This window comes from Ochlerotatus camptorhynchus, unplaced genomic scaffold (assembly GCF_037179485.1).
Source record: "Ochlerotatus camptorhynchus isolate MF236.1 unplaced genomic scaffold, CSIRO-AGI_Acam_v1.1 ptg000475l, whole genome shotgun sequence".
NCBI classification, from domain to species: Eukaryota; Metazoa; Arthropoda; class Insecta; order Diptera; family Culicidae; genus Ochlerotatus; species Ochlerotatus camptorhynchus.
The window spans coordinates 383,590-410,871 of record NW_027040961.1 but is presented as its reverse complement, the minus strand read 5'-3'; the positions used below and the strand labels follow the sequence as shown (position 1 = coordinate 410,871).

At 37.8% G+C, this 27,282-nt stretch overlaps 1 protein-coding gene across 2 annotated transcripts in view; it reads left to right on the top strand.

Annotated features, from left to right (window-relative positions):
* Positions 1–3,690: 3,690 nt before the first annotated feature.
* ap (apterous) overlaps positions 3,691–27,282 on the top strand; it is a 294,145-nt gene continuing 270,553 nt past the window's right edge. For both annotated transcript variants that reach the window (XM_065235377.1, XM_065235376.1), the window contains exon 1: positions 3,691–5,192. In XM_065235377.1, coding sequence (XP_065091449.1) covers positions 5,154–5,192 — 39 coding nt within the window. In that variant the 5' untranslated portion in view covers positions 3,691–5,153. The remainder of the gene's footprint in view (positions 5,193–27,282) is intronic.

Sequence of the window (27,282 nt, the reverse complement as noted above, 5' to 3'; positions counted from 1 at the left end):
TCCTTGGAAACTTCCTCTTAAAGCAATACAAGTTAATTTTGTGGAAGAACGGAGTACTTCGTAGATTACATACTGGAAACTGTCATGTATTTACATTTACGCTCTTATTCTGGTTGCTTAAGGAAAACTATTAGGAAGTGAGAGAATTCCACGGCAATTAATCATTTTGTTCGACCATTTTCCACAGAGATGGCGCTGTTCCGCTGGTAGGAAGTGATAAAAATCCCCATATAGAAATTGAGAGAAGTGGGAATAATTCGCTTCCGGTGCATATTAAGCTAAAAAAAAAAGTGAACGACAACCTAAAGAAATTAGTCAGGGGCTTTGTCGTCGAGGGGGACGACTCTATCTACGAAGCAGGAAAGATTGTGTTTTGCTGTGGCCAGGGTTACCATATCAAAAACTTGAAAATGAGGACATTTCATTTGAGGATTGGAGACTAAGGAGGACAATGATTCCTTTTCTTAACATTAAATGAGGACAATGAGTTTTTATCAAACGTTTGCGCTATCACAAAATTCATGATTTGGTTCAATTGAGATTGTTCATAACTTGTAGTCGTTAGCAATTCAATTCATCTTCTCGTTATACTTCTGAAAAATGCATCAAACTAGCCTTCATAATTCTTTTTTGATATGGGAAATGTCGGCTTCGGCAATACCTTGACCTATTATCGTCAGGGGGTAAAGAAAGTCCTAGAGCACTCAAATTTGGCCAATAGATTCTCTGAAACACAATGTATCCACATGCCAAAATTGAGCTCTCAATGACGAATGAAGTAATGAAATGAAGTAATGAAATTGGGTTGTTAGCGGAATGCTTAAATAAAACAACAAAAAGCGTTATCTTCCATTTAATGCCACTTAAATAATTTTGGTATCCATGACAGATACGTATTTCGACTACAATGTGCAGTCTTCATCAGTGTCATTTTCACTAAAGACTTATCAAAAACCTAACCCCCTTAAGTACTCATCCCCTAGGTAAAAATTTTAAGATCACAGGTATAAAAATGAAACTACAATGTGTAGAATCGGAACCTACCTAACTAATAATATCCAATGACGTTGTTTACCCCCTGACGATAATAGAATAAGGTATTGCCGAAGCCGTCATTTATCCTACTTGCAAATGATCTAGTCTATCTGATTTGCATGAAAACTACAGTTTTACAGCCTTAAAACCATATCAACTTTTATCATGTACAAAAATCAGGATACATGTCATCACTGATTGAAACCAACATGGAACATCTAAGCAACCTGTTAATTTTACAATTGATTCAGCATAGGACTCTAAGGCCGCTACCATAGTAGGAGCGAAGAGGCGCGCTTAGCGTTCTCGTTTTTTTTGTGGTTTTTTCCGTCGATCTTGTTTTCCGTGCTGAGCACCAATGCTACCGACGTGCCAGGAAGGCAGCTCCCACACCTGGACCCTACCTATCGACGCATCAACTCATGAACCGGGGACCAAAGGCGTGAAAGGCGTGATCAGAGATGTTATGCCTCAGACTGGGATTGAACCCAGGCCTGCTGGGCTGAGAGGTAATCACGCTTACCACTACACCACCGGCGCCCGCTTAGCGTTCTATACAAAATAATTCCTATTATTGATTGAATCTAACATGTGGTCGATTTTGACGTTCTGGTTCTATGGGATTTAAGGTATTTTGTTTAGGCGTGCCTCTTCGGTCTCAGTATGGCAGCGGCCTAAACAAAATACCTAAAATCCCATAGAACCAGAACGTCAAAATCGAACACATGTTAGATTCAATCTGTGTGGCTGTGTTCCATTTGGTGAATTTTAACTTAAATTTGACAGGGAGGAAATTTCCAAATAAACCTGCTATTTTTGACGTAGGACTACGTCTTTAATTTGTATACTGGGGGTCACATAAAAAAAAAACAAATGTAACGAAACATCTCAAACACGGTCGCAACGATAGAGCGCAAATCAAACAAACGACACATTGCGCATGCTCACATGAGCGAGCTCAATGCTTTGAGGATCGCTCACCATTTCACTAATGAATGGAACGGAGGAGAAGAGCAGCGATAATAAAAACGCTTGCCAAATCGTTTTCTTCGTCATAAGCTTTCGAGCAACGGACGGATAAGCGTCGGACACAACGTAGGAGGATTCGCTAGGAGCGCTTCTTTTTAAACAACTAAACGTGAACAATGAGCGTAAATTTTCATACAATGCGCTCTAATAGGATTTATGTTGTAGCTAATGAACTAACGCATCTGATCAAACTTATTATAGATTTGTGCATGGTGAAATCATTGATATTAATGATCTTTTCTGATCGATAGAACGGAAATGTGCGATTACGACGAAGTAGTGCTCTACCCTATTTGTTTGTTAGCTGAGTCTCGGAAATTGTTTTACCGAATCTCAGCAAAATAAATTGCAGAACTACTCGGCTATTGGAATCTCGACGAAAAAATTTATGTGTATTCACTAAAACCCTGCCTCCATGCATCAAAAAAATACTGGGCTGTTTTTTTATTATTATAGTCACTTTAACGCTCTTGGGTCATTCGTGACTTAATACTGGGTTGATTTTATTCAGTTTACCGGAGTTTACTCAAACTTGAATAATAGTCGTTTACTGATTTTAGGGTAGACATACTTTCCATCGAAGTATAAATTTGGGTAAGCCGTCTGCCTACATTAATGCAACACACAAGAAAACATATCAAAGATCTTGACATGACATATTGTGCATCGCCTGTCTCATACTTTTCCAATCATAATGCACGCAATATGCAGTTCTTGATTTCCATCAAGCAACTTTGCAACCACTGACCGGCGCGAGGTGCTGAATTCTAGATGATGCTGGGGCTGGGTATGAAAAAAAATCTCAGCGCGAAAGAAGAAGTGAGAACCAAACAAAACGCGCGGAACAATGCATAAATACGTTATAGCAAAATGTGAGAGAGGAACATCCAAACGCCACTGCCACACAGAAGAGGAGAAATCCCTGGCGACGCAATAAATAAAAAATAAAAATACACATTGTGCCTGCTGTATCGGTTAGGTTCCTACTATGGGATCAGGCTGTCAACCAAACGGCGGGAGTAGACAGGCGAACAGAGAGAGGATAATAAAAACGGAAAATTCATTCATGCTATTGTGTGGTTATGTTTGGGTGCTCATAAATTTTCGTTTTTTTTATGCAAAGGAGTTCCTCTGCTGACTGGCTGCATGAGTTGGAGAGAAAGAGCACATCGAGAGTGTCCGAAAAGGTGAAAAGGGGGGTGCACAGTGTGTGGAAAACTGGTTTTAGGAGATTCTACTCTATTCGAGGTTAGATCTGTGTGTGTGTGTGTGTGTGTGTGTGTGTGTGTGTGTGCTGCTAACTGGTTTCCTCCGGCGAGAGAAAATGGAATCGAAGAGAGCGGAGTTTTTGGTGTGCTGTAGAGGAATAGTAAACATGGAGTTGAGTCACGCCTTCCACCGATGCTCCGCCTACTGAACGGTGGCACGTGATTGGGGAAAACGCTATGCTCTCGCATCTCGCGTCGACGTTTGTTTACACGAATACACCGTCAAGGGTGGACTTTATGATCACGGGGAAAAATGAGTCACTGTGTGTGCGTGTTTACGTTGTGCAGCGTGTGCAGTGCCTGAGACCGGTGTGCACGGTGTTCGCTCTCGACCGCTTCCCAGCCGTGCGGTGTTGATTTTCCCGCAGTTGTACCGCGCTCTTCAAACAGTCGAAAGCGTCAAACGCATGCGTGTAGGTTCTTCGTTTGTTCTCGCTCTCTCTCGGAACGGAACCAAAAAGTTAGGGTGCCGTGCGGTAGTGCTCAGTGTGCGACGTGCCTACGATATTTTTTTCGCTCCATAGGATGCTGCTTTTGGCGTGGTGCATCCAGGGAAATCTCTAAGGATTTTTTGGGGAAAAACTCACGCAATGGATTTTTCCCGTTGACAGTGTTTACGTGTGTTTGTGTGAAAACTGTGCTCGCGATTTCGTTCAATCGGTTCAATACTGTGGTGCAAAATCGATAGTTTTTGAAGATCCTATCGGCTGAAGTGGATCGTTGTCCAGAAATATTACGGAACCATTCGGCCTAATCCTGAGCGGGTGTGAGAGTGAAAGTGGCATGATTGTGGGATTCCACTGTGGCCAAGAAGAAATCCGCAGACGAGACGACACGAGAAAAAAAGTAAGGAAGGAGAAAAAATCGATAAGAGTGACCGGTTCCCTCGAGCGAGAACGTCTCTTGGACAAATGACAGCCTGCGAAGGCAGTTCTTGAAAATTGCTCGTTATCTGGAATCGGTCTCGAGTGTCACCGGGACAAAATCGATCATCGCGAGAGCGTGGAACGAAACCGGCTGCCGTTGCTCCTGCTGCTGCTGCATCAATCGTGAATTTCTCTTCTTTTTGGTGTGCTTTAATTTCTTTTCTTAAAACAATCGAGATAAGCAATCTCCCACCGGAGACGAAGACGACGACAACGACGACGGCGGCGACGGGCCTTCCGTATCTCGGGACAAGCGATCCGACAAGGTGGGAGTGGAAAGTGATACCCTGCTAGTGAGTGCATATGCACGGGAACTGTGCGATCTACTGTAGTGTGGAGTTATCGATACAACTTCATCTAGCGCTTGCAGCTATCCAGCCATCCATCCATCAAGCCATCGACGGTTATAGACAAGACCGGGTTGGTGCATTGACAGTTTCAGTGAATCGTTGCTTTATGGCCAAATCTTTTGGATCACTACGACGGGGAAAAATAGTTCATTCGAAGAAAACCGGGTGCGATGTTATCTGATTCGAAACTGTAGTGAAATTCATTCATAGAAAACGCATCGGTTGTTGTTGTACCATTGTTGATGACCGCGCAGTGAAAGGAGTGTTGGAAAAAAAAAATATTGCAATAGGAAAAAAAAAAAAATAGTCACAGCAAATACTTGTATTGCTGAAGCCGAGTAAAGAAGGCTGAGTGTCTCTGAGTGTGCGAAGGCAACTATCAGTTGGGGGAAAAGTGTTGTTTGTTGCTGTTCTTTTTCTTTTTCTTCTTGTGACCGCAGTGCAGTGCCAAAACGGTGACGTTGCATTCGACGGAACACGGGGTACCCGGTGCGAGGACCCCGCTGGGAGTAGTACCGGTCAACATCAACCAGCCACCGACTCACATGGGAGTTTGCACGGAGGAGCGCCCTGTAATGCATTGGGTGAGTTATTTTCGACTGTTTTGATGCCCGCGCTGCGAGAGCGGTCACTTTCTTCCGGTGAAAATCGTCGTTGCACCGGCGGTATTTTAGTGATTTTATGGTTTTATGGAGCGATACATTTAGTTTGATTCGATCATCGATTTTTATATGTTGTTTGAATATTTCCAAACGTTTCGTGGACAGTGATTTGTCAGTAGTTGTTGGAGTCGTTACTTCACTTTTAGTGAGCCAGATCCGTCTTTCTAACTGTCGTTTTTGTCGAGAAAGTTTACAGGCCACAATAGACCTCAATCGGACCGGGAGTCGAACTCATTGTCTACGGTATGGTGTGTCGTGGCTTTACTAGCTATGTACGCTATCGTGAGACCAAATTATGCTCTCTTCCTCGCCGTGTAATTTTATGGCACACTATTCATTCATGTCATTCATCTTCTAGATGAAAGTTTCAGATATACTTTGGTGCAATAAGACTACTGAAAAAGCGTATGGGTTCCGTAGAACATTGGAAAAGATTTTCAAACAGGGGGCCGGCAAAATCGGATTATTACTGTACCGAAAACTGCTGCTATTCGACACAGTTTTGAGTGCCAAAATAGTTATTTAGGTAGCAAGTTGCATACAACACTTTTTCCACTCAAAAACATTGATATTTTAGTTAGAAAATGTAGACCGTTATGTTATTCAAAAGAGTGTCGAAAATTAAAACTTTTCGGCACTGGGTTCCAACGAATATTGTATGCAACTCGTTGCAGAATTCGATTTTATTTCAGCACTCGTTGTAATTATGTACGACTCGCGCTGTAAAAAACTGATTTTTGTAACTTGTTACATAAATAACTATTTTGGCACTCAGCGCTGAATAGTGTCACTTTTCGACAGTATTCTGAATAACGCAATGGTCTACTTTTCCTATCCAAAGTATCAGTGTCGAAAAGTTTCACTTTTCAGCACCCAGTGCCGAAGTTCTACTTTTCAACACTCTTTTGAGTGCAAAAAATGTTATAGGGGAAATGACGGCTTCGGCATGACAGACTATTTTCGGCAACCCAAATTGAAACACTATTTTCACTGGATTTTCTTACGAAAACACTTCGCTGAATGCATGCAAACGATTATTTATGCTTTCAGCTTCAATTTGACTATATTTTTACCACTGAGAAAAAGCAATCTAGCAAGGTTTTCTTGAAATGCAACACACGCACTACAAATTGTAGCTGATTTCGAGTTGCCGATAATAGAACAGCAGATTTACATGCAGTTCAAATGGAACGGTTGCCGAAAAAAACTGGTTGCCGACAATACTCGCTCTCACTAGAGAAGATTGGAGCTTTGTAAAAGCGTTTCAAAACAGTTTTTGACAATTCTTTCGACTGAAAATGTTAGAGCAGCTGGCAACAAAAGATTGTAAACAAACCAATACTGCATATCTGTGCGTTCCTTGGAGAAAAAGGCTATAGAAAGAAGGTCGCTGCTCACTAGCGTGCACAGGAATCTTGTTAAGGAGGGGCAATTTTTTATTTCTATGGTGCATTTAACCTGGGGATGGGGAATACTCCAAAGTGCGTGGTGGATGCTGCTGTCCACCCACCACTGTTTCCTTAGTGTTCAATTTAGCTAATTTTATTTATTTTTTGCTCCGGTGGTGGTTCATCTTCTGCAATGCAAACTTTTTGTCAGACAGCCAATGGAATTGGCAATTTAATCTCATCGACGATGTTGATGATGATCGGTTCGTCAAATGGTTGCAATAGTAGCAAAAATCAATACGAAACTAACGATTTTAAATTGGCTCACCACTTTAGTAGCCTATTGATCCCAAGCAAACGATTAACGTACCCTATTCTAGTCGAAATTCTAGTACAACGCAATGTTTGTTTTGATTCGCTATGAAAGTTTGACAGATAAAATGAGGGGTTATTGGTTTTTCCTATGTTTCGAGGGGTGAATCGCTTAGCTTGGGACCGAAGAGAGTACCAGAGCTGAGCCAAAAAGTTGAGCACGTTATTTCGGGACCTTCTAGTCTTAGAGTTACCTCTATGATAGTAGGGCTTTAACCGAAATGATACTTAGACGAATTCTTAGTAAGACAATAATAGACCAAGGTTCAATGGCAAACTAATACCCACTTTTAAATTAGGGAATCCAAAAGCTGTCTTTAAACTTTGTACAGTTGCGAAAGGGTCCATCCTCAGAATTCCTTGAGGTTCCTTTCGAAATTTTTAGAACTCTATGAGCTCTTTTAAAATTCTTCTCAGAAATCCTCTGGAGTTATTTTTAGAACTCTTCTTGACTTTTACCTTGGAACTGAAATTCCCTTAGAGTTTCAGAAGAACTCAGTATTATCCAGAAATTATTCCCGGAATGAGCTAGAACTTACCGGTACTCCCTTGAAATTTTCCTCAAAATCCCTTCGGAATTTCACTCAGAAATTAATTTTCTCGGTATTCTTTTCGGAATTATCTTGAAACTATTCGCATAATTTTCTTGGAATACTCACATAATTTTCTTGGAATACTTCCCACAAATCCTTTGGAACTGTCCTCAGAATTCAATATCCTTGACGTTCTTCTCGGATATTTTTAGAACTCTTTTAAGAGCTCTTTTGAAATTCTTCTCAGAAGTTCACTGGAATTATACCTAGAACTCTTCATGATTTTTTCTCAGAACACCTTGGAACTGAAATTCCCCTAAAGTTTCAGAAGAACTTCCTTTGTATTCTCCAGAAATTATTTCCAGAATGAGCTTGAAATTATCCTCGGAATTCCTTTGAAATTTTCCTCAACATCCCTTTGGAATTTCATTCAAAATTTGTTTCTCTCGGTATTATTTTCGAAATTATCTTGGACCTATCTGCAGGATACACTAGAAATTATTCGCAGAATTTTCATGAAATCAATCTCAGAATTTTTTTCTTTTGGAACTGTCCTCAGAATTCAATACCCTTGAGGTTCTTCTCAGAAGTCAAGTTTAAGTTGTCCGTCCATTCACCAAAACGTTGAAGTTTTTCTACCAGAAATGTTCAATAAAGCTTGCCCCTCCATTCACCACAACTGTGCAATTTTTAATTCAGAAATTTTCAATTCAGCTTGCCCCTCCATGCAGCAGTTTGTTGCAAATCTTACACCAGAAATTTTCAATACAAACTTGTCCCCAGGTAATTCTACACCAGAAAATTTCAATTGACCAAATTGCTTCTCCAATCTTCTGATTGGTGCACATTTTTTTTTTTTTTCATTTTCTACCAGACATTTTCAATATAGATTACTTCTCCTAACATCAGAATGTTGCAGGCTTGCCACCAAATAAAGCTTGCCCCTATTTTCAGATTTTTCATCATAAATTTACAGTAAAGCAGCTTCCCTCCAATCATTAGAATGGTGCAGATTTTCCACCAGAAATTAGTATTGAATTTTGTTATTCAGCAGAAGGATGCAAATTAAACACCAAAAATTTTCAGAAAAGCTTTTCCATCCGTTCACCAGAACGGTGCAGATTTTCCACCAGAAATTTTCAATATAGCTGTGCCTTAATTTTCCTGACCAGTGCAAGTTTTCCACCAGACATTTTCCGTTCATTTCATTTATCAGAGCGATTCAAATTTTGCATCATAAATTTTCAGTAAAGCATGCTTCTCCATTCACCACAACGGTGCACCAAAAATTGTCAGTGAAGTTTGTTTCACCATGCACCTTTGTGGTGCAATTTTCAGACTTTGCCTCTTCATGCACCAGAATGGTGCAAATTTTCCACAATAAATTGTCAATGAAGCTTTTTATTTATTTATTTCATCAACCGATGTAGACTAGTACAAATACATATACAAATTTGTTTTTCTTAAGAATATTAAAAAATATATTGTCAGCTATTATATTTTTACTTCCTACGAGTTATGATTCCGTATGGAGTTAAAATATTGTTTTAGTTTGAAACAAGACATTGAAAAGTCAATGGTTTCGCAGTATTGATTGTAAGACGCCATCATGCGATTTAGTGGCCCAAATTTTGCATAATTTGTGCGATCATGGGTTACGGCAAATAAATTTCGATTTCTGAGTTGTCGAGTAGGTACATAAAAATTTAATTTTGATAAAAGTTCTGCTGAGTTAATGCGCTGCGAAACGATATCGTTTACAAACGAAACCATTGCATATTCACGACGCTCTTTTAATGTTTGTATGTTTATAAGCATGCAGCGTGCTTCATATGATGGAAGAGGAAATGATGTCCAACCTAATTTACGAAGGGCATATAATAGAAATTGCTTTTGTACTGATTCTAATCTTTCTTCGTGCGTGATTGAAAATGGAGACCATACAATGCTGCAATATTCCAGTATTGACCTCACATAGGCAATATATAGTGTTTTAATTGTGTATGGGTCCTGAAAGTTATAGCAAAAGCGCTTGATAAAGCCTAGCATGTTATTTGCCCTGTGAATAATTGTATTGTAATGGTCTATGAAAGTTAGTTTGGAGTCTAAGATAATCCCTAAATCCCTGACTCTTTCACATTTTTCTACATTCTGATTTCCTAATGCAATTGAAATGTTTGATGGTGTTCTTTTTCTGCTAAATGATATTAAGTTGCATTTTTTTACATTCAGTTCTAATAGGCTTTTTTTACACCATGTGTAGAATATGTGTATTTCACTCTGGAATATATTGATGTCTTCATCATTTTTTATTTCCAAAAAGAGCTTCATGTCGTCGGCATAGATTAGCAATTTTATTTTTTTGAGAATGAAGGAAATGTCGTTTACGTACAGAATAAAAAGAAGAGGTCCCAGATGAGAGCCTTGCGGGACTCCTGAGGTGACTTGAATTGGGGTCGACTTCTTTCCGTTGAATTTAATTATTTGTTGGCGGTTAGTTAGATATGATTCAAGCCATTTCAGGAGTCCTGGCTCAATTCCAATTTTTTTCAATTTGAAAAGAAGCATTGGTATGTCAATTCGGTCAAATGCCTTGCTAAAGTCTGTATAGAGAGCTTCTACGTGGTTTCCATTATCCATTGCATTTAATGAATAGTCTATAAATTCAAGTAAATTTGTCGAGGTCGAACGTCCTTTAAAGAAGCCGTGTTGCATGTCAGTAATTCTATTTTTGGTTTGAAGAAATAATTTTTCATTTACAAATGCCTCGAAAAGCTTTGGAATGCAAGAGATAATGGCTATTCCACGATAATTACGTACGTCAGATTTTCGGCCAGATTTAAAAATAGGTACTAAAAATGAGCTTTTCCATATTTTTGGGAAGGTTCCGGATTCCAGTGACATATTAAAAAGCCAAAACAATGGAGCAGTGAGTTCCATTGCTAGACTTTTTAAAAATACTGGAGGAATTCCGTCAGGTCCAGGACCTTTTGAGGCGTCTAAATTCTTTAAAGCCTGCAAAATATCCTGCACTTGAAGTTGATTGCATTCATCAGAACGATGCAAATTATGCACCAGAAAAAATGAATAAACCTTGCTTTTACATTCACCACAGTTATGCGAACTTTCCATCAGAAATTTTCAGTTAAATGTACATCTCAAAATTTTTGGCTTGATTCAATTTTTCCACCAGAATCATTCATTTTGATTAGTTCCTCCATGTACCACCTTGATGATATTTTAACGCCAGAAATATTCAATAAAAAGCTATTTCTTCGATTTACCATCCGAAGGTGAATTTTTTCTACTTCTTCTTTTAACCCTCCATGAACCACCTTGAAACAAAAAATTACACCAGACATTTTTTGTATGCACCACTCCACTGTGGTGTAATTTTTTTACCAAAAAATTTCATTGAAGTTTGTTCCTTCATGCACCTTTTTGGTGCTATTTTCAGGCACCATCTCAAAGGTTTTCAGTGTTCTTATATTATGAAATGAAGTTATTTTACCTTCAAATCAAGTTATCAAGAAATCAAGTTATATCATAGCTTTGTAAATGTTGAAATAAAAATCTTATTTATAAAAGGTGGGGCAATTGCCCCACCTTGCCCCACCCTGCGCACGCCAGTGTCGCTGCTTAGGTTGCCGAGAATACGTAAATTCCCCTATGTAGCTCGTGCTGAAAAAAAATGAGCTTTTTGCAACTTGTTGCATAAATAGCTATTGTGCACTCAAATATGTGTCGGAAAGTAGCACTTTTCGGAACAGATATTTTAGTGTCGAATAGTAGCAGTTTTCGGTATGTCCAAAAATATTAGAAAAACGGCGAAGAAGTGTGCGAAAATTGGCCTCCCGATAGCCTACATAGCTAGTAACAGCACAACATACCATATCGTAGGCGGCAAGAACTACTCCCAATAGAGATTTATTTAAAAAATCTTCATTTACAACATTTTATTTTTTATTTTTATTTTTGACGATGAATTTAAGTTTCAGAATGAGACTAATCGGAATGGATTTCTTCCATTTAGTTGAGATCTAATTTAAAGCTAATAATTGTTTGTAAACAATATTTTATTAGTAGATAAACGTTTAAAAGTATCTATTTTGTTTACTAAAACTGGTTGACAATAACTTTTAATGCAAAAATCACTTTATTTATAAGAATATGTTACATCACAAGGGATGAATCGCTGCACAGAAGTCGAAAACCGGCCATAACCTAAAACATCTACTTCATTAATTATTGGTACGCATATTTTCAATAAAAGTACAGTCAACTCTCTACAATTCGAAGTCCACTAACTCGATATCGAGTTATAGAACCATGATAATAATGAATTTCATGGCTATTGAGATAGCGGGTTTGTATGGGATTGATATTCTATAACACGATAATTCTATGACTCGAAGGTCATTTCAATATCGAATTGTGGAAAGGTCGCTGTATATGGTTGGAATATACTTTCCGCAAATGTTGCAGTCATTTGGTCCAACATTAGGGTGGCCCAAAATAACACTTTGTCTTAAAACTTGGGGGTTCACCTTTCAAATAATAGCCAAGGATAGCGGTATCTCTGAAAAAAAAACGTGATTTAGTGGTAGCACCGATGAGAATTTTGAAAAAATCGATTCATCATAGTCATAGATGAACTAATATTTCTAAAGCATTTCTTTTTTTTTCAATTCAGAAACCACAATTTTTAGGTACATAATATCTTTCTACCATCAAAAGTGCGCATCGAAATAAGAGCTTTAATTGAATAATACAGTCAAACGATTTTTTTTAATGATAAACAACTTTGTCCAGGAAAATATATGCCTATTGTTGATCGTTAATTAGTTGATTACGATTTTTTGGAGATAGAATAGTCATATTTTCGCATATTTTCATTTAAATCTATATTGGCAATGTCTTACAAAAACGCTCAATAAGTATGATTCATTTGCAGAAATAATCTTGTAAACCAAGCAAAATACAGCTTTTCTCAGAGTTATTAAGAATTATGGGCTTATAATTATCAGTTTGTAGACCAAACTCGCTCAAGAGTCCAACTCATCCACAGTACATTGGGAATCCTAATTTAGAAAAAATAAAACTAATCATGTAAGCCTCCCATCTGTTTTACTCAGAACTTACAAGTATGAAAATTTGGAAACGAAAATGCAAAGATCAAGGAAAGTTTAAGGGTTGGGCAGAAGTTTAAAGTAATCATAGGTGGGTATATCAACGAATTACAATTGGAACTGATAAAAATTCTGATAAAATTCTATTAAATCATCATCTATCTAACGTAAACCATCTATTTACGTATACGATTTGTGCATACATTTAAGATCGAACAAATTAGTACAATACGAACATGATTAGATTCTTTTTTATTTTTAAAATTTGGCATTCCAATATACTTTTGATTAGCTGGAATTTTTAACGAGTTTAATCTAAAAACTGGCATTTATAAGCACCTTTAATAACACAAAGAAATGCTCCTTCTATTAACTTGATTACCTTTATAAATGAATCTTATTTTTTGAGCTTTTTTACATTGCAAATATGTAATGATTTTAATAGAAGTATGCAAAAATGTGACTGCAATGAACTTTCTCCAGAAAATTATTACGATACTCACTTTTGATGATTTCTGATTTCTGATAATTAAAAAAAAAAATATGACAAAACGAAGCATCTAGTAGGCCGTGATAAATTTTTCTCTTTTAGTAGAGACCTCAAGGAATGTGTGAAAAATTTAAATGCTTTAGAAATAAATGTTCAGTTATGACTAAGAAAAATCGACTTTTTTCAAAAGTTCTTTTCGGAGTTGCCACCATACAAAAGTTTTTTTTTGTAACATCCTTGACTATCATTTGGAGGGTGAGCCCCCAGGATTGTTTTGGGCCACCCTAAACCAACATTCAACCTTTGTGATTTTTCAAAGTTGAGTAAGTCGGTAATTAAACTACAGTGAGCATTAACAATATTACGAAAAGTGTTTAAGATGGTAATGAAGCAATAAAGACTGGAACGCGCAAAAATTGGTCGACAAAAAATCGTTTCTTTCAGTCAAAATTCATATCACAAAAATCTTCTTATTTTTCTTTTGGTAGTTCAATTCATATATTTAAAGGAAGAAATGTTCGTTTATTCTTTTGGTTTGCCAAATCCTAACTGTTGTGCCTTCCGCTTCCATTAAATTTTACACAGTGGTTTCATCGACCTTATTCGCCGCCGAACGCCAGTTAGATTTAAACTGTTGCTCGTTTTCCATGGATTTATTAGTTTTTTTGAGATTCCGTTTGACCAAGGCCCATAACCATTCGATAGTGCGGAGTTCTGGGCTGTTGGGACGGTTGTGGTTTTTGGGTACCCGTAGTAACCCGTACCCCGTAGTAATGAAAATGCCGCTTTTTAGACCACACGTGCATATGGCATGCCAGACGAGATACTTTTTCGGGAACTTCGATAATTTGATGGTTTTGAAAATTTCAGCCACCTTCCCGGTATAAAACTCCTGTCCCGGAAGCTGCTTGAAATCCGCCTTCACATAAGTCGAACTTTGTGAGCAGATTCGTATACAGCTTTCGGGACCGCGTGTTTTGTTTGTAATCTCGGTTCGCCACCTTCACCTTCTTAAACGTCTACAATCCGGCTCGTTTCTTGGCCCGCTGCGTCGTCGCTACCATGTCCAGATTACGATTGCCACCGCTTCCAGGCTTCCTGGCGGTCTACAGAAGCTCCCCGAACTCGATTTGGCCACATCCAGCAATTTTGCCAACTTGGCGTGTGAGAACGTCGGATTCTCTTGCTGCGCGAGCAAAATTTTAAAAACGCTGCTCCTCTTGCTCATCATAGAAACCATTATTGTATATACACTCAACTTCCAAATGCAGTATTATAGATTTTTTTTATGAATTTTTAACAGAAGTTTACCAATTTTTGCGCGTTCCAGACTTTAACATACTTCAATTCATTAGTAAAAATGCTTTCAAATGAAGTATTGAGCTCCCGATTTTTTGAAGTTTTCATGAGTATGTTTATTGATAAACTAACTGTATTCAAAAACAGAAAAAAATAAATACATTTTCTTCTCGTATTTGGCAACACGATCTCATTTGCTTTTCAAGGATGTGGAGTCGGATCTTTGAGTATAAATTTACTATTTTTTTTTCCTTTATTTAAAAGGTTTTCAGCCTAAAGGCTGGTTCGCCTCTATATCTAAAATTTAAATGCTTTGCAAATTAAAATTGACTACAGTAGGAGTGTCACTTCACGGTGAAGTGATTGCCGTGTAAATCAAATGGGAATCACTTCACCGTGAAGTGACCGAGGCTCTATAGAACCATAGTAAAATTGAATTTCATGCCTTCTGTGATGGGATTGTTGTTCTATAACTCGAGTTGTAAAGAGTTCACTGTATTTTTTTATAATATAAACAAATTCGAAGTCATCCGAGTTTATTGATGATACAAATATTTGTCTGGTGAAAATTCCTAACGTTAACATGGTGGCCAGTGAACCGGAAAACCCGTGAAAACCAAGAATTAATAGGGAATTTTAAAAAAAGATGGGAAAACCGGGAAGAAGCCGGAAATTTGACGGGAGAACTGGGAAAAATCAATAAACCTTAACATATTCAAAGAAAAATTAAAAGATGAATAACTAATGATTTCTTCAGCTCAAAAACGGGCTATTTGGCTTTTAATTATCTTAAACCTTTGAAATGATTTGACCTTTCGCAAAACTCTGAGCAGAAATTCTTTGAAATTCTCCTCAGAATACCTTGCAATTCTGTGCTGAATTTTCGTGAAATTTTCATAAGAATTTAATTTAAAATTTTCAGCATTTTTCTTCAGGTGGCGGCGATGACAGTTCTCAAACTGATTGTTGCCCATAAAGGCAGGCAGTGCTGGCAGTTCTAGTACAGCACTGCCAATATTGTATGCAAGTTGATTAGATGTTTAGATGTTTCCAATACAACGTAGGTTTTAAATAGACAATGTAAGGGGGGAAAAATGAGTTAGTAAAATTCCGTCAAGAAATAAAGCTCGTTTTTTAAATTAAATAAAGTGTTGGTGAACTTGCGTGCCTACTCAGCAGATTTTTCCATTCCGTTTTTTTGGCGACTAGTGTCCGTGTGTGATCCCAAAATACCCCGCCGGAAAACCACGATCCTGCCCTAACATATTGGAACAGAACACGATTCCTTTGGAATTTTCTCGGATCATGCTTAAAGTTGTTTTGTGAATCTTCCTTAGTATTCATTTGAAATTATTATCAGAAAACTCTTTAAATTCTCCTTCGAATTCAACTGCTATTCTCCTCACAATCCGCATACAATTCTCTTCTGAATCGCATAGGAATTCTCCTTGAAGTTCTCCCCACAGCTCCTTTGCAATTCTACTAAGAGTTCCACAGGACTTAATCCTAGAATTAATTTAGGATTCCTGTCAGAGCTCCGTTGATCACCATAGCCGGTCGAACTCCAGACGAAACTAGAACCGCACTACCGTTCATACTAGCGACAACGCTCTGATGAGACAACGAAACCTTACCCTCAAGCTCCTCCCCTTATCCTATCCTTCGACAATGTACCTCTCTAACCTCGAGTAAGCCGCGAGTATTCGACCCAACTCCTACTAGACATAGAATTAAGTGAATTTTGTTACAAACAGAGAACAATGAACTACCGGCTCCGTAAAGCTAACGCGATTGAGCCTACAAAATAAACAAACTAGTTAAAAAAAAAAGAGCTCCGTTGAATTTTTCTTCGAGTTCATCTTAGAATTTCAAATTTTCAAAATTGTATAAAAATATCTTATAAGAACCCTGAACATTTTTCCAAGACCACGCAATTTTCCAGCAACTGTTTTTTTTTCTCCGAATTTGGAGTCTTGATATTTTTTCCAAATCAGAGATCTAGAAAAATTTTCAAAATTCCACATTTTGACTATTTTTCTCAGCTTCATATTGTTGAAAAAAAAAATTCAATCCATTTTTTTCTTCTAGATCTAGGATTGATTTCTCTAAAAAAAATGGCATATTTTAAGACCATGTTGGCCCCATGGTCTCGGAATACATGTCAAAGCCTCAGAATCATAGAAATTAAAATTGTTTTAAAGGTTTAGGGTAGATAGAAGCAATATGGTCCCCTTAAGAAAAAAACATCATAACGCATGAAAAACATTCATAAATGTATAATAGCTGTGATCATGCTCATGCTTTGGAATATGTTTGATAATATACAATGTTCAAAATATGGATAAAATATGATAGACTCAATAAATTATTATGTTTAAAGAATTTCAGTACCTTAGTACCTCGAAAATAACGTGATATTGCAATCATTATTTTTACTAAACATATAAAAACCGGGAATATTTTAAGGTTTGAACCGGGAAAAAACGGGGAATTTTAAAATGAAAATTCACTGGCCACCCTGATTTAGCGTTTTCTGGAATACCATGAACACATTTAAACAAAAATAGTAAAAAATGCCTTACAAATTGTTATATTGAATTACAATAAAATAGCGCCACAATGTTCCCCAATCGATTCTACTGCTCAAATTAAAACAAAAAAAAAGTTTTTATTTTCTAACGATAATAATCATAACGTATAGTAACATTGGTAAATGTAAATGAAATTGGACACCCGGCTTGTTATTTCCTCACAAATTGAGCGCAAAGAGTAAACTTTACAGTTTATCTAATTGATGATAACGATTGCACAGATTTATGAAAACAAATTCACATTGAGGCAAATTCAAAACGGAACGGAGAAAGAGTGGTGCGCTTAGATAATGTTGCTTTCCGCTAGGTGCACTCTAAATGAGAAGCTTTTGAATTTGCTCCCGGTGGCGAATGGCGTAGAAAAGAAGCAAACGACAAATTAAATAAAGTTACAACCGGGACTATGGTATTCAAAAGTACGTACCTAACCAGGGGAACACTGCGATGAAAACCAAATAAGAAGCATGGCTTCATTGACTCCCCGAGTAAAGAATTATACCAGATTGATAACAAGTTCTGAACCCCGGTTATCAAGATTTGATAACCGTACATGTTATCATAGTGGTTGAATAAACAGCCAACATAACAAAACAATTATCAAAATGATACTCCTTGGATATCACAAAAATAACTGATTTAGTTATCATTGAAAACATCTTGATAACAGATCCTGTGATCCATGCAAATTTTTTCAACAAATTTAAAATTATTTTATCGTTTTGGTATAACAGCCTTACGCTGATATATGACACATGGTTGGCAGTGTTTTTCCCGAGCAAAGTAAAATAACAACCTGATAACATCTTGAAAGCAAGTCTTGTTATTCCAGATATCATATTGTTATCAGTTGTTATCGCATAACTAATTTAGTCAAGGTTGACGACTAATTTTGCTATCAGTTGTTATCATTAATTAATATTAAATTATGCAATATTTGTTCAAAGCTTGAAATAGTATCCGCATGGTAAGAAAAAAAAAACACTGCCAATCATATTCCAGTTATCAGCCTAAGGCTTTAATACCAAATCGATAAAATGATTTGAAATTTGTTGAAAAAATTCGCATGGATCACAGGATTTGTTATCAAGTTGTTTTTATTTATAACTGAATCAGTTATTTTTGTGATATCCAACGAGTATTATTTTGATAATTGTTTTGTTATGTTGGCTGTTTATTCAACCGATATGATAACATGTTCATTTATCAAATCTTGAAAACCGGGTATCAGAACTTGTTATCAATTTGGTATAATCCTTTGCTCGGGTTATTTCTTACCATGCGGATAATATTGTTAGTTTTGAACTAACCTTTGCTTCATTTCATTTTCTTTCATGATAACAACTGATATCAAAATTAGGCGAGGTTGATAACTAAATTAGATATGTGATAACAACTGAAAACAAACTGATATCTAGAATATAAAAACTTGTTTTCAGGATGATAACAGGTTGTTATTTTACTTTGCTCGGGATGCTACCGACGCCAGGGCAGCAGCTCCCACACCTGGACCCTTCCTATCGACCCATCAACTCATGAACCGTGGGCAAACGGCTTTACTTCCCTTCCTAAAGAAGGCGTGATCAAAGTTTTTTTTTTTTTTTTTTTATTATAGTCACTTTAACGCTCTTGGGTCATTCGTGACTTGTCCGGGGGTGAGATTTGAACTCGTGACTTTGGCGTGAGAGGTATGGATGCTAACCACTATGCCGGGGTCGCCCCCCCCCCATGATCAGAGATTTTATGCCTAAGAACATCCCGGCGGCGCCGACTGGGATTGAACCCAGGCCTGATGGGGTGAGAGGCAATCACGCTTACCACTACACCAAGGGCGCCGCTAATGCTTCCAGGTTTATTCGGTTATCGGTTTATCGGTTAATTACACAAGTTTACAGCATATTTGAACTTTGTACGCTGATGGTCATTTCCCATGTAAAATCGTGCGCTGAATCCAAAAATGTAGTCAGAAAAAATCTCAAAATAACAAAAAACTTAAAAAAATAATTAAGTTATACCTACTTTCAATTAAAAATTCACAAAGACTTAACCAACAACCGATTTTTCTCCTTCATATCTGATTCTCTTTGGTTTTTAGCTGGCTTCAAGACTCCACTACTACAAACATTTCTATTGTGTTTTAAGGGGGTAGTACACTTTGAACGACAAAAAAGTAAGGCATTTTCGTTAATTTTTTTAAGCAATAAAACACTCAGGGAGGGCAAATATGTTATAATCCATTTATTAGTCATCCTTCGAACTACAATTTGTATTTTTTTTGAACTCAATTGGCGTCTCCCCGTGGCCGGTGCACCAGGTCGCGGAAGTCGGAAAAAGCGCGTGGGAAAATACTCCTTTTCATGTGATCCGGGAACATAAATCGAACAAAAATCCTGATTAATAATGAAATTTGGGTTAGAAATACGTATTCCGATTTTTTTTAAATTAATTTTTTCAAAAGTTGTGGCCTTAGGAAAAAAAGTTCATTTTATCACCCTAAAAATGCTTACAAAATCGTGGATTAAAAATCCATTTTTGACAAAATCGAAAATGTGGATACGTATTTCTAAGCAGAATTTAATTCTTAACAAGAAAATCTAGGCGATATCCAAGTTTGATGATAACTGGTTAGAGTTATTTCCCACGCCAGTTTGAAAAACCTCAGCGCGCCGGTACATGCTTTAGGAAATCGCTTCGTAAAGCGGTAAGGAATATTCTGGTGGACTTGGAGTCTTTTATAAATTAAAGTATACATCCCAAGGAACATTTTAAGCCAAAAAAAAAAAATGCATTTTTTTGAAAAATCAAAGTGTACTCCCTCCTTAAGCTGCAATCCAATTTATCTTGTAAATTTGCAAAACATTTAAAAAAAATTCAACAAACTATTAGTTAACACCTATACTGCCCATAATTGCATATCAGTCCCCCTTTTGCTTGATTTCCTATACATATGAGACTGTTATGCGATTATGGGTAGTATAACACTCAGTGGCGTTTCCTTAACCTCAATCTACCTGTGCATCATCTCTTAAAACATAAACAATTATCAATTGCTTGCCATGGATAGATATCGAGTAAACTAGAAGATTAAGTGTATTTTTCAACCGATTCGAGTATGAATATGGCATTACATCTGGTTTTGAAAGTTGGTGCACAGGTAAAAAGTGAGGTTACGGAACGCCATTGATACCACTAATCTCACTGACAAATAGTATTCAGCTGATTGAAAGAAATTTTGTTTCCCTTAATTTGGTGTTATTGGATTCAGCGCTCGATTTCACATAAGAGTCATAGCTTTTTGATCAAGACTGGGCCGATGTGTTTGAGTGCATTGATGTTGATGAGATGACTGTGCGTTTTTGTAGCATTATTCAACATTGGTTGGAATCAAATGTTCCTCTCATAAGACGACCAATTTCCCCAGCTTGGAGTACTCCTCAGCTTAGAGTGCTGAAGCGTGAGCGTAACACAGTGCAGAGAAAGCTACGTCGTCACAGAACAGCTGACACGAAGCGTGACTTCAAGTGTGCCAGTATCACTTACATTAAACTTAACAGTGCCTTGTACAAATCACACATCCTCTGAGTCCAGTGGAATTTGCGGCGTAGCTCCCGAAATTTTTGGAGCTTTGTCAACAGCAAAAGGAAAGATGTGATTATACCGTCTAACATGCTACTCGATGGGAAAGAGTCCACTTCTCTTAACGAAGCGTGTGAGATGGTTGCTAAACACTTTGCATCTGTCTTCGATAAAAATATGACAAGTGACGTTGAAGCTGAATCTGCTGTCTTTGATACGCCTAGTGACTTAGTAAACCTGAGCACATTCGAAGTAACTCGGGATATGGTACTTTCAGCAGCAAGGAGACTGAACACGTCAATTCTCCTGGTCCAGATGGAATTCCGGCAGTGGTGTTCTGCCTTTGCTCAGCTGCCTTAGCAGAACCTTTAGCAGCCATATTTAATGCATCCTTTGAGCAAGGAAAATTCCCAACATAGTGGAAGCAGTTGTATATGTTTCCTGTCTTCAAAGCTGGCAATAAACGGGATATTGAGAACTATCGAGGTATCATCAGTCTTTCGGCAGCGTCCAAACTGTTTGAGATCATCTTGAGTGAATTTGTCCTGAATCGCTCGAAGAACTACATTTCAACTGACCATGCTATTTAAGGATAAGGCACAAGTCGACGTCATACATACTGATGTTAATACCGCATTCGACAAAATCGACCAGAAGGTTTTGTTATGCCAGCTTTCCCGACAAGGAGCGTCTGAGCAACTTAGGTCGTGGTTACATTCCTACTTGATTGGACGATCTCTTCGAGTACGACTAGGTTCTTGTGTCTCTTCTACGTTTACCAGCACCTCTGGAGTATCTCGTCGCAATAAGCTCATCATCAGCGTTTCAAAGTGTGCAGTGATGATGTTTCACCGCTCTAAGAGTTAAATCCTACATTGAAAATGTAATGCTTCGCAGAGTAGAACATATGACTGATCTTGGTGTTTTTTTGGACCCAAAGTTTACCTTCAATCTACACTATTCCTCGAGGCGAATCGTTAACTGTGATTTATTTCGAAGATTGCACGAGATTTCAAAGACCCTCACTGCTTGAAGGCCCTATATTGCTCTTTAGTTCGGCCCATACTTGAGAATGCATCTGTGGTCTGGTCTCCATATGAGCTAGTGGGGGATCTCCGAATAGAACGTGTTCAGAAAAGATTTTTGGGGTTGGATTTGCGCAGCCTGCGATCCAATGAATTTACCACCTTATGCAGACCGATGCATGCTATTGGACCTGGACACATTGGAACACAGAAGAAAAATGCAACAAGCCTTATTTGTAGCGAAACTTTTAAATGGCGATGTGGACTGCCATCAACTGCTTTCACAGCTAAACTTCCGTGTTCCTCAAAGGATGTTGCGGCAATCATCCATACTACAACCAAGATTCCATCGGACTGCATATGGATACCATGAGCAAATGTCTGCGATGATTCGGGCATTCTCCGCTGTGGAAGAAGCATTTGAATTCGGAGAAACATCAAACCAATTTCGAAACCGATTGAGAAGATTGTGACTATTTTTGTAATCTGTTTATCTGTTGCCTTTTTGTGTATTATCTAAGTTTTATTCATTGAGACAACTACTGTCAGATGAATTACAATAAATAAATAAAGAAATAAATAGCTCAAACATTGAAGTTAATTATTTTTTTACTTTGATTTGTAAACTAGTTTTATTCATGGAACTGTGGTACTTTAAAGTGGGACAACACTTTGCTAATCCCGATTATTTTACCTAACTCCTGTCCATTTGTTGTAACAGTAAGGTTTGTGTTCATTCCAATGGATTTCCCCTGAAAATGCCAGTCGATTTTTAATATTTCTGCATTGAGCTTTGCCAGGGGCTACGCTTTATGCGACAATGTCCACGATCTGGTATGGAGGCGCGGGAAACAACCCACTAATCGCATAATTTTCCTCTCTGTCTTCAAATTGATTTGCTCACACCTTACGCTGGAGGCTCAAATTTCACATGTTTGTATTTTGCTTTCGGCAATTAAGATAAACGCTACAATCAGAGCTGCTAGTCTGTTTGGCAAATTGAAAGAAATGTTCCAACTCACTCATCAAAATTAATTCCCACTAAACTGTACCCATTTAATCTGTCGGGTAATTGCCGGTCGATTTCATCATATTTGCACTACAAACAGTCCTACATCTAGAGTCACAATTTAGCCGAAAGACCGTTTTCTCATCCGGGGTGGTCGCGGAGTGTCTTATTTAGCTGCTCGTAGAAAGTGTCTACGTCAAGGAAATCGGGTAATTGCCCACCACGATGCATGATTCATACGTGCGCGCCGTATAATACCATAAATATTTAAAAGTGCATCCTATCCAACCATTTCCCCATTAACGGATTAGAAAGATATTCCTAGCGAGATAAAAATCCTAAGCAACGAGACCCAAATAAAGTAGCGAGCAAAACCGGCGAATGACTTCCAAAAACAACAGACTAATCGCTTGAGCAAACAAAATTACATATTTCAACTCTGATGGCTGATACCGTCTTGTTTCACGGAAAATTCCGACTGAAGGAGAGTGGGCAGATATTTGATGATTCAATAAATAGGAAAAATCTGCACAACTATGAACGTTGCACATCGTTGCGAATCATTTGTCGGTAATTTATATCTTACATGTTTTACCCTTCTTATTTTCTTTGCTTTCGAGAGATACTTGGTCGTAACAGTTAGTGCAGTGGAATCAAATCTTCAGCGGGTTTAGATACATGGGTCAAAGGCTTTAAGATATCTCTCACCCGTAAGCTTTGACGGTCAACTGACGAAAAAACATTGCAAATGGTGCGTGCGATCTGATGTCTGTGATTAATTCCGGTTGGTCGCCTTCAGTCCATAAACACAAACTGGACATAATTGCGGACGGGGCGTTTTTTTTTGCTGAATTAGAAAAATAAAAATAAAAACAGAATGTTCATTGTCGAATGGCACGCACAGTTTATGGGTTTGTCTTTGACGGAAAAGCGCGCTTCGGTGGATTCGGGATTATGGATTCGGCTTCGGATCGAGTTGGACAAAGGTTGGAAGTTGTGTGGAAATGGAATGGCTGATTCGGAAGTTTCCAGCTTTGCACCAGCCCCGTTCTAATCTCTGGAGGGGAAAACATTATGGACGGATGAGCGATGCTTGATGGAATTGAAATTAAGTAGAATTAGTTAAGATGAAGAGAGAGAGAGAAAGTAATCTATTCCAAGAGCAAAGATGGAACGATTTTTTTTCAACATGACACATAGCTGAGATAGTCTTATCAACAAGAAATATGGTAATCCTAACAGTGCTTCGTTTTATTGTCCGTATATGTAAACTGATTTAAATAGGTCGACGACGCCTCGCAGTGCTTGCTACGGTTTTTGAACTTGACCTTTCTAAGTATAGAAATGTGTGAATTGTTTTTAAGATTCTAATAGAAAAAAATTATGGCTAAATTGTCAGGAATTTCACGCGAAACTAATCTATTTTTTTCTTGGAAGTGTGGACTGAGCTGCTGCTGGGCAATTACTTTATTGATAATCCAGTAAGATTTCAAGAATACCAGGAAAGGAATTAATTTTATCATGGTCAAATTGAAGATGAAGAATTCTATTGTTTTTAAACTACACAATCGGTTATACAAGTTTAAGAAATTTTCAATCCACCCTCATTCGCTGATGGTTGGAACATAGCCTCAACCTATCTACCGGGTGTTATAAAAAAAAGTTTGAGTGTATGAGCAATGACATGTCAAGGATTGACCCAATTTTCTTACAGCTTTTTAGCTTTTTGAACAGTTGAAAAAATCGGTAAAATTTTCAAATAACCATTAGACGCAGGCTTACAATTGCTCATTACAGCTAAAATGCTACTTTTAGAAATCATGAATCTATCAGATATAGAAATAGTAATTTTTATATGTAAGATACAAAAAGGTAAGGTAAAGTTTGTGTATGACACATACAACCGTCTTTTGAGGTTTCAGGTGGTCACAATTAGCGATTTTAGCTCTAATTAGCAATGCCGATGAGTGAGCGCTCTCCGTAAAAAAAAGAATCATAGAGGTACAATTAAATGTATTGTAACCATATACTAGAATGTATTCTGTTCTCAATAAATCGTATTGTCCGCCACAATAAAATAACCATAGAATTTTTTGTTTCCACAATAGAATCTATGGTAAATGGAGAAGTCTACAATAGAAAAAGGGGTTGTTATTTAAAGGTTGTACTCGAAAAAAATGCAACACTTTCTTTTGTGTAAAATTTTTTATTGCATGGGTAAAAAATTATGAATTTTTGAGTAAAACTAGTTTAGAGTGTAATGTTTACATGTGCAAAATCTCGTCATAATCTGTCAAGTGGTTATTGATGAATTTACGTTACGGTCGACCGGAAGATGGAAATGATGTGAAAATTATAATGGCGTTTTGCTACCTGTTAAATCGCATGGAATATTTTTTAGTACATCCTCACTTTTATGGTGTTGGATTTCAAAACTAAAAGTCGCATGCACTGGTGCAGTTTCGCGTAAATTCATCAATTGAGATGGTTTCCAAGCAAGAAGTGCTTCGACCAAAACTTATAGGAGCAGTCGTGAAAATCCAGGCCAGTCCCACAGGTGGATCGCGAATCAGTTTGGAATCGACAATTCGACCGTGTCCAGTGTTGTAAATTCGTTCAAGGCAACTCAAACGACCCAGCGGCGAGCTGGCAGCGGAAGAAAAGCGAAGACTACCGACCGAAGGTGAGGGATTACTTCAAGCGCAATCTGAACCTTTCGATTCGGGACGTGGCCATGAAGGTCAGTTCATCCGTCTGGTTCGTCCAGCAGACAATGCACAGTGGTCCAGGATTGGAATTTAGCAAGGCAAAAGTTCATAGTACTTTTGTTTTAGGATTTAGGCGTTTGGTGTCTTGAGTGAAGTTTTTCTTCTTAAAATTCTCTCTTTTGGTGCCTTCAAACATTAGGGTGATCCTTTAATTTTTTGAAATCCAAAAACTAACTTTCTTATATAAAAAATAAAGAAACATATTGTTCATAGAAGTTGTTGGTGGATTAATTTCACGCAACTTTGTTGGAAAAAGTTTTTTTTTGTATCTCTTACCGTTTTCATTTAAGAGATTTTTTCTGAACTGCGTTAGGGTGCCCCCGAAAAATATCAGCTTTCAGCTCTAACTTTTTTATTTCATATTTTTCATAAAAACTGTTTTCAAAGAACTATTAGAACTTGACAAAATACACAACTTTGCTCAAAACATAAAATCTGTATCTCTCGACTGTCAAAAGATATTGAAGATTTTCTATACAAAATAGGCCCTTTTCAAATGTCAACCACTCAAAATGGGGCAAACGTAGAGACATTTTTTAGCCATCTTTAAAAGGGCATACTTCAGTGTACATTAAATGGGAAAACTGGAGATACATTTTTTCTTTATCTTAAGTTAAACTTATTTAAGTTCACTCACTTTTGCAATTGAATTTAGTAATAACTCCTTCTAAAATAGAGGAAAAAACGATATTTTAAAAGAAAAAGAGTGTCTTGCTAAACTACAAAAGTCTTTCTAATACCTTTTTATGTAAAATTGACAAAAAAATAACAATACATAATGTTGCAATGGAGCGGGCCGGACTTCATGTCTTCAAGGTAAGGAAGGCGCCTAAAGCTGTACCGCGAGTGGTTGGTGCAGTCGAAATGCATTGTAATGGTCGACAGGACGTACATTAAAGGGCGAACACGAAATTATTGCGACACCGAAAATGTCATGCCAATTTTCTTATAATGTTTAGAATCAAACCAAAATTTTAGGGTAGTTTTATACATATATTTACTTCAAAAATCAAAAGAAAGTTTAATCGATGGAGCCTCGAGTGTAAAATTGAACGCATTTTCGCTTGATGCCCTCCATCAAAGTCTGTACAGTGTCATCCGGTACCAGTTTCTCAGTTTTTTTATCCATTTTCTTAACATGTCCTTCTCGTCTTTGACTGTCTTCTTGCTCTTCCGAAGTTCCCGCTTCATTATTGCCCAGTACTGCTCCACCGGGCGCAGCTCCGGACAGTTTGGCGGATTCATGTCCTTTGGAACAAAATGGACAGAATTGGCCTCATACCACTCCAGGACACTTTTAGAATAGTGGCATGATGCCAAATCTGGCCAAAATAGCGGAGCTTCGTCGTGCTGCTGCAAGAACGGCAAAAGGCGCTTCTCGAGGCACTCAGATTTGTAGATCTCGCCATTTATTGTGCCCTTTGTCACGAAAGGCTCACTCCTCAGTCCGCAAGAGCAGATGGCCTGCCAAATGAGATATATGGAGGCGAACTTCGACATTTTCTTCTTCTTAAATTTGTCGTCCACATCGAACTTGCTCTTGCCGGTGAAAAACTCCAACCCCGGAATTTGCTTAAAATCGGCTTTTATATACGTTTCGTCGTCCATCACACAGCAGCCATATTTTGTCAGCATCTTCTCGTAGAGCTTCCGTGCCCGAGTTTTAGCCGTCGATTGTTGCCGCTCATCGCGGTTTGGGAAGTTCTGTACCTTGTATGTATGTAGTCCAGCTCTCTTCTTTGCATTCTGGACGTAGCTCTGCGACATGCCGATCTTTTTAGCCAAATCACGGCTTGAGACGTTGGGATTTGCTTTAATCATCCGCTTCACCTTTC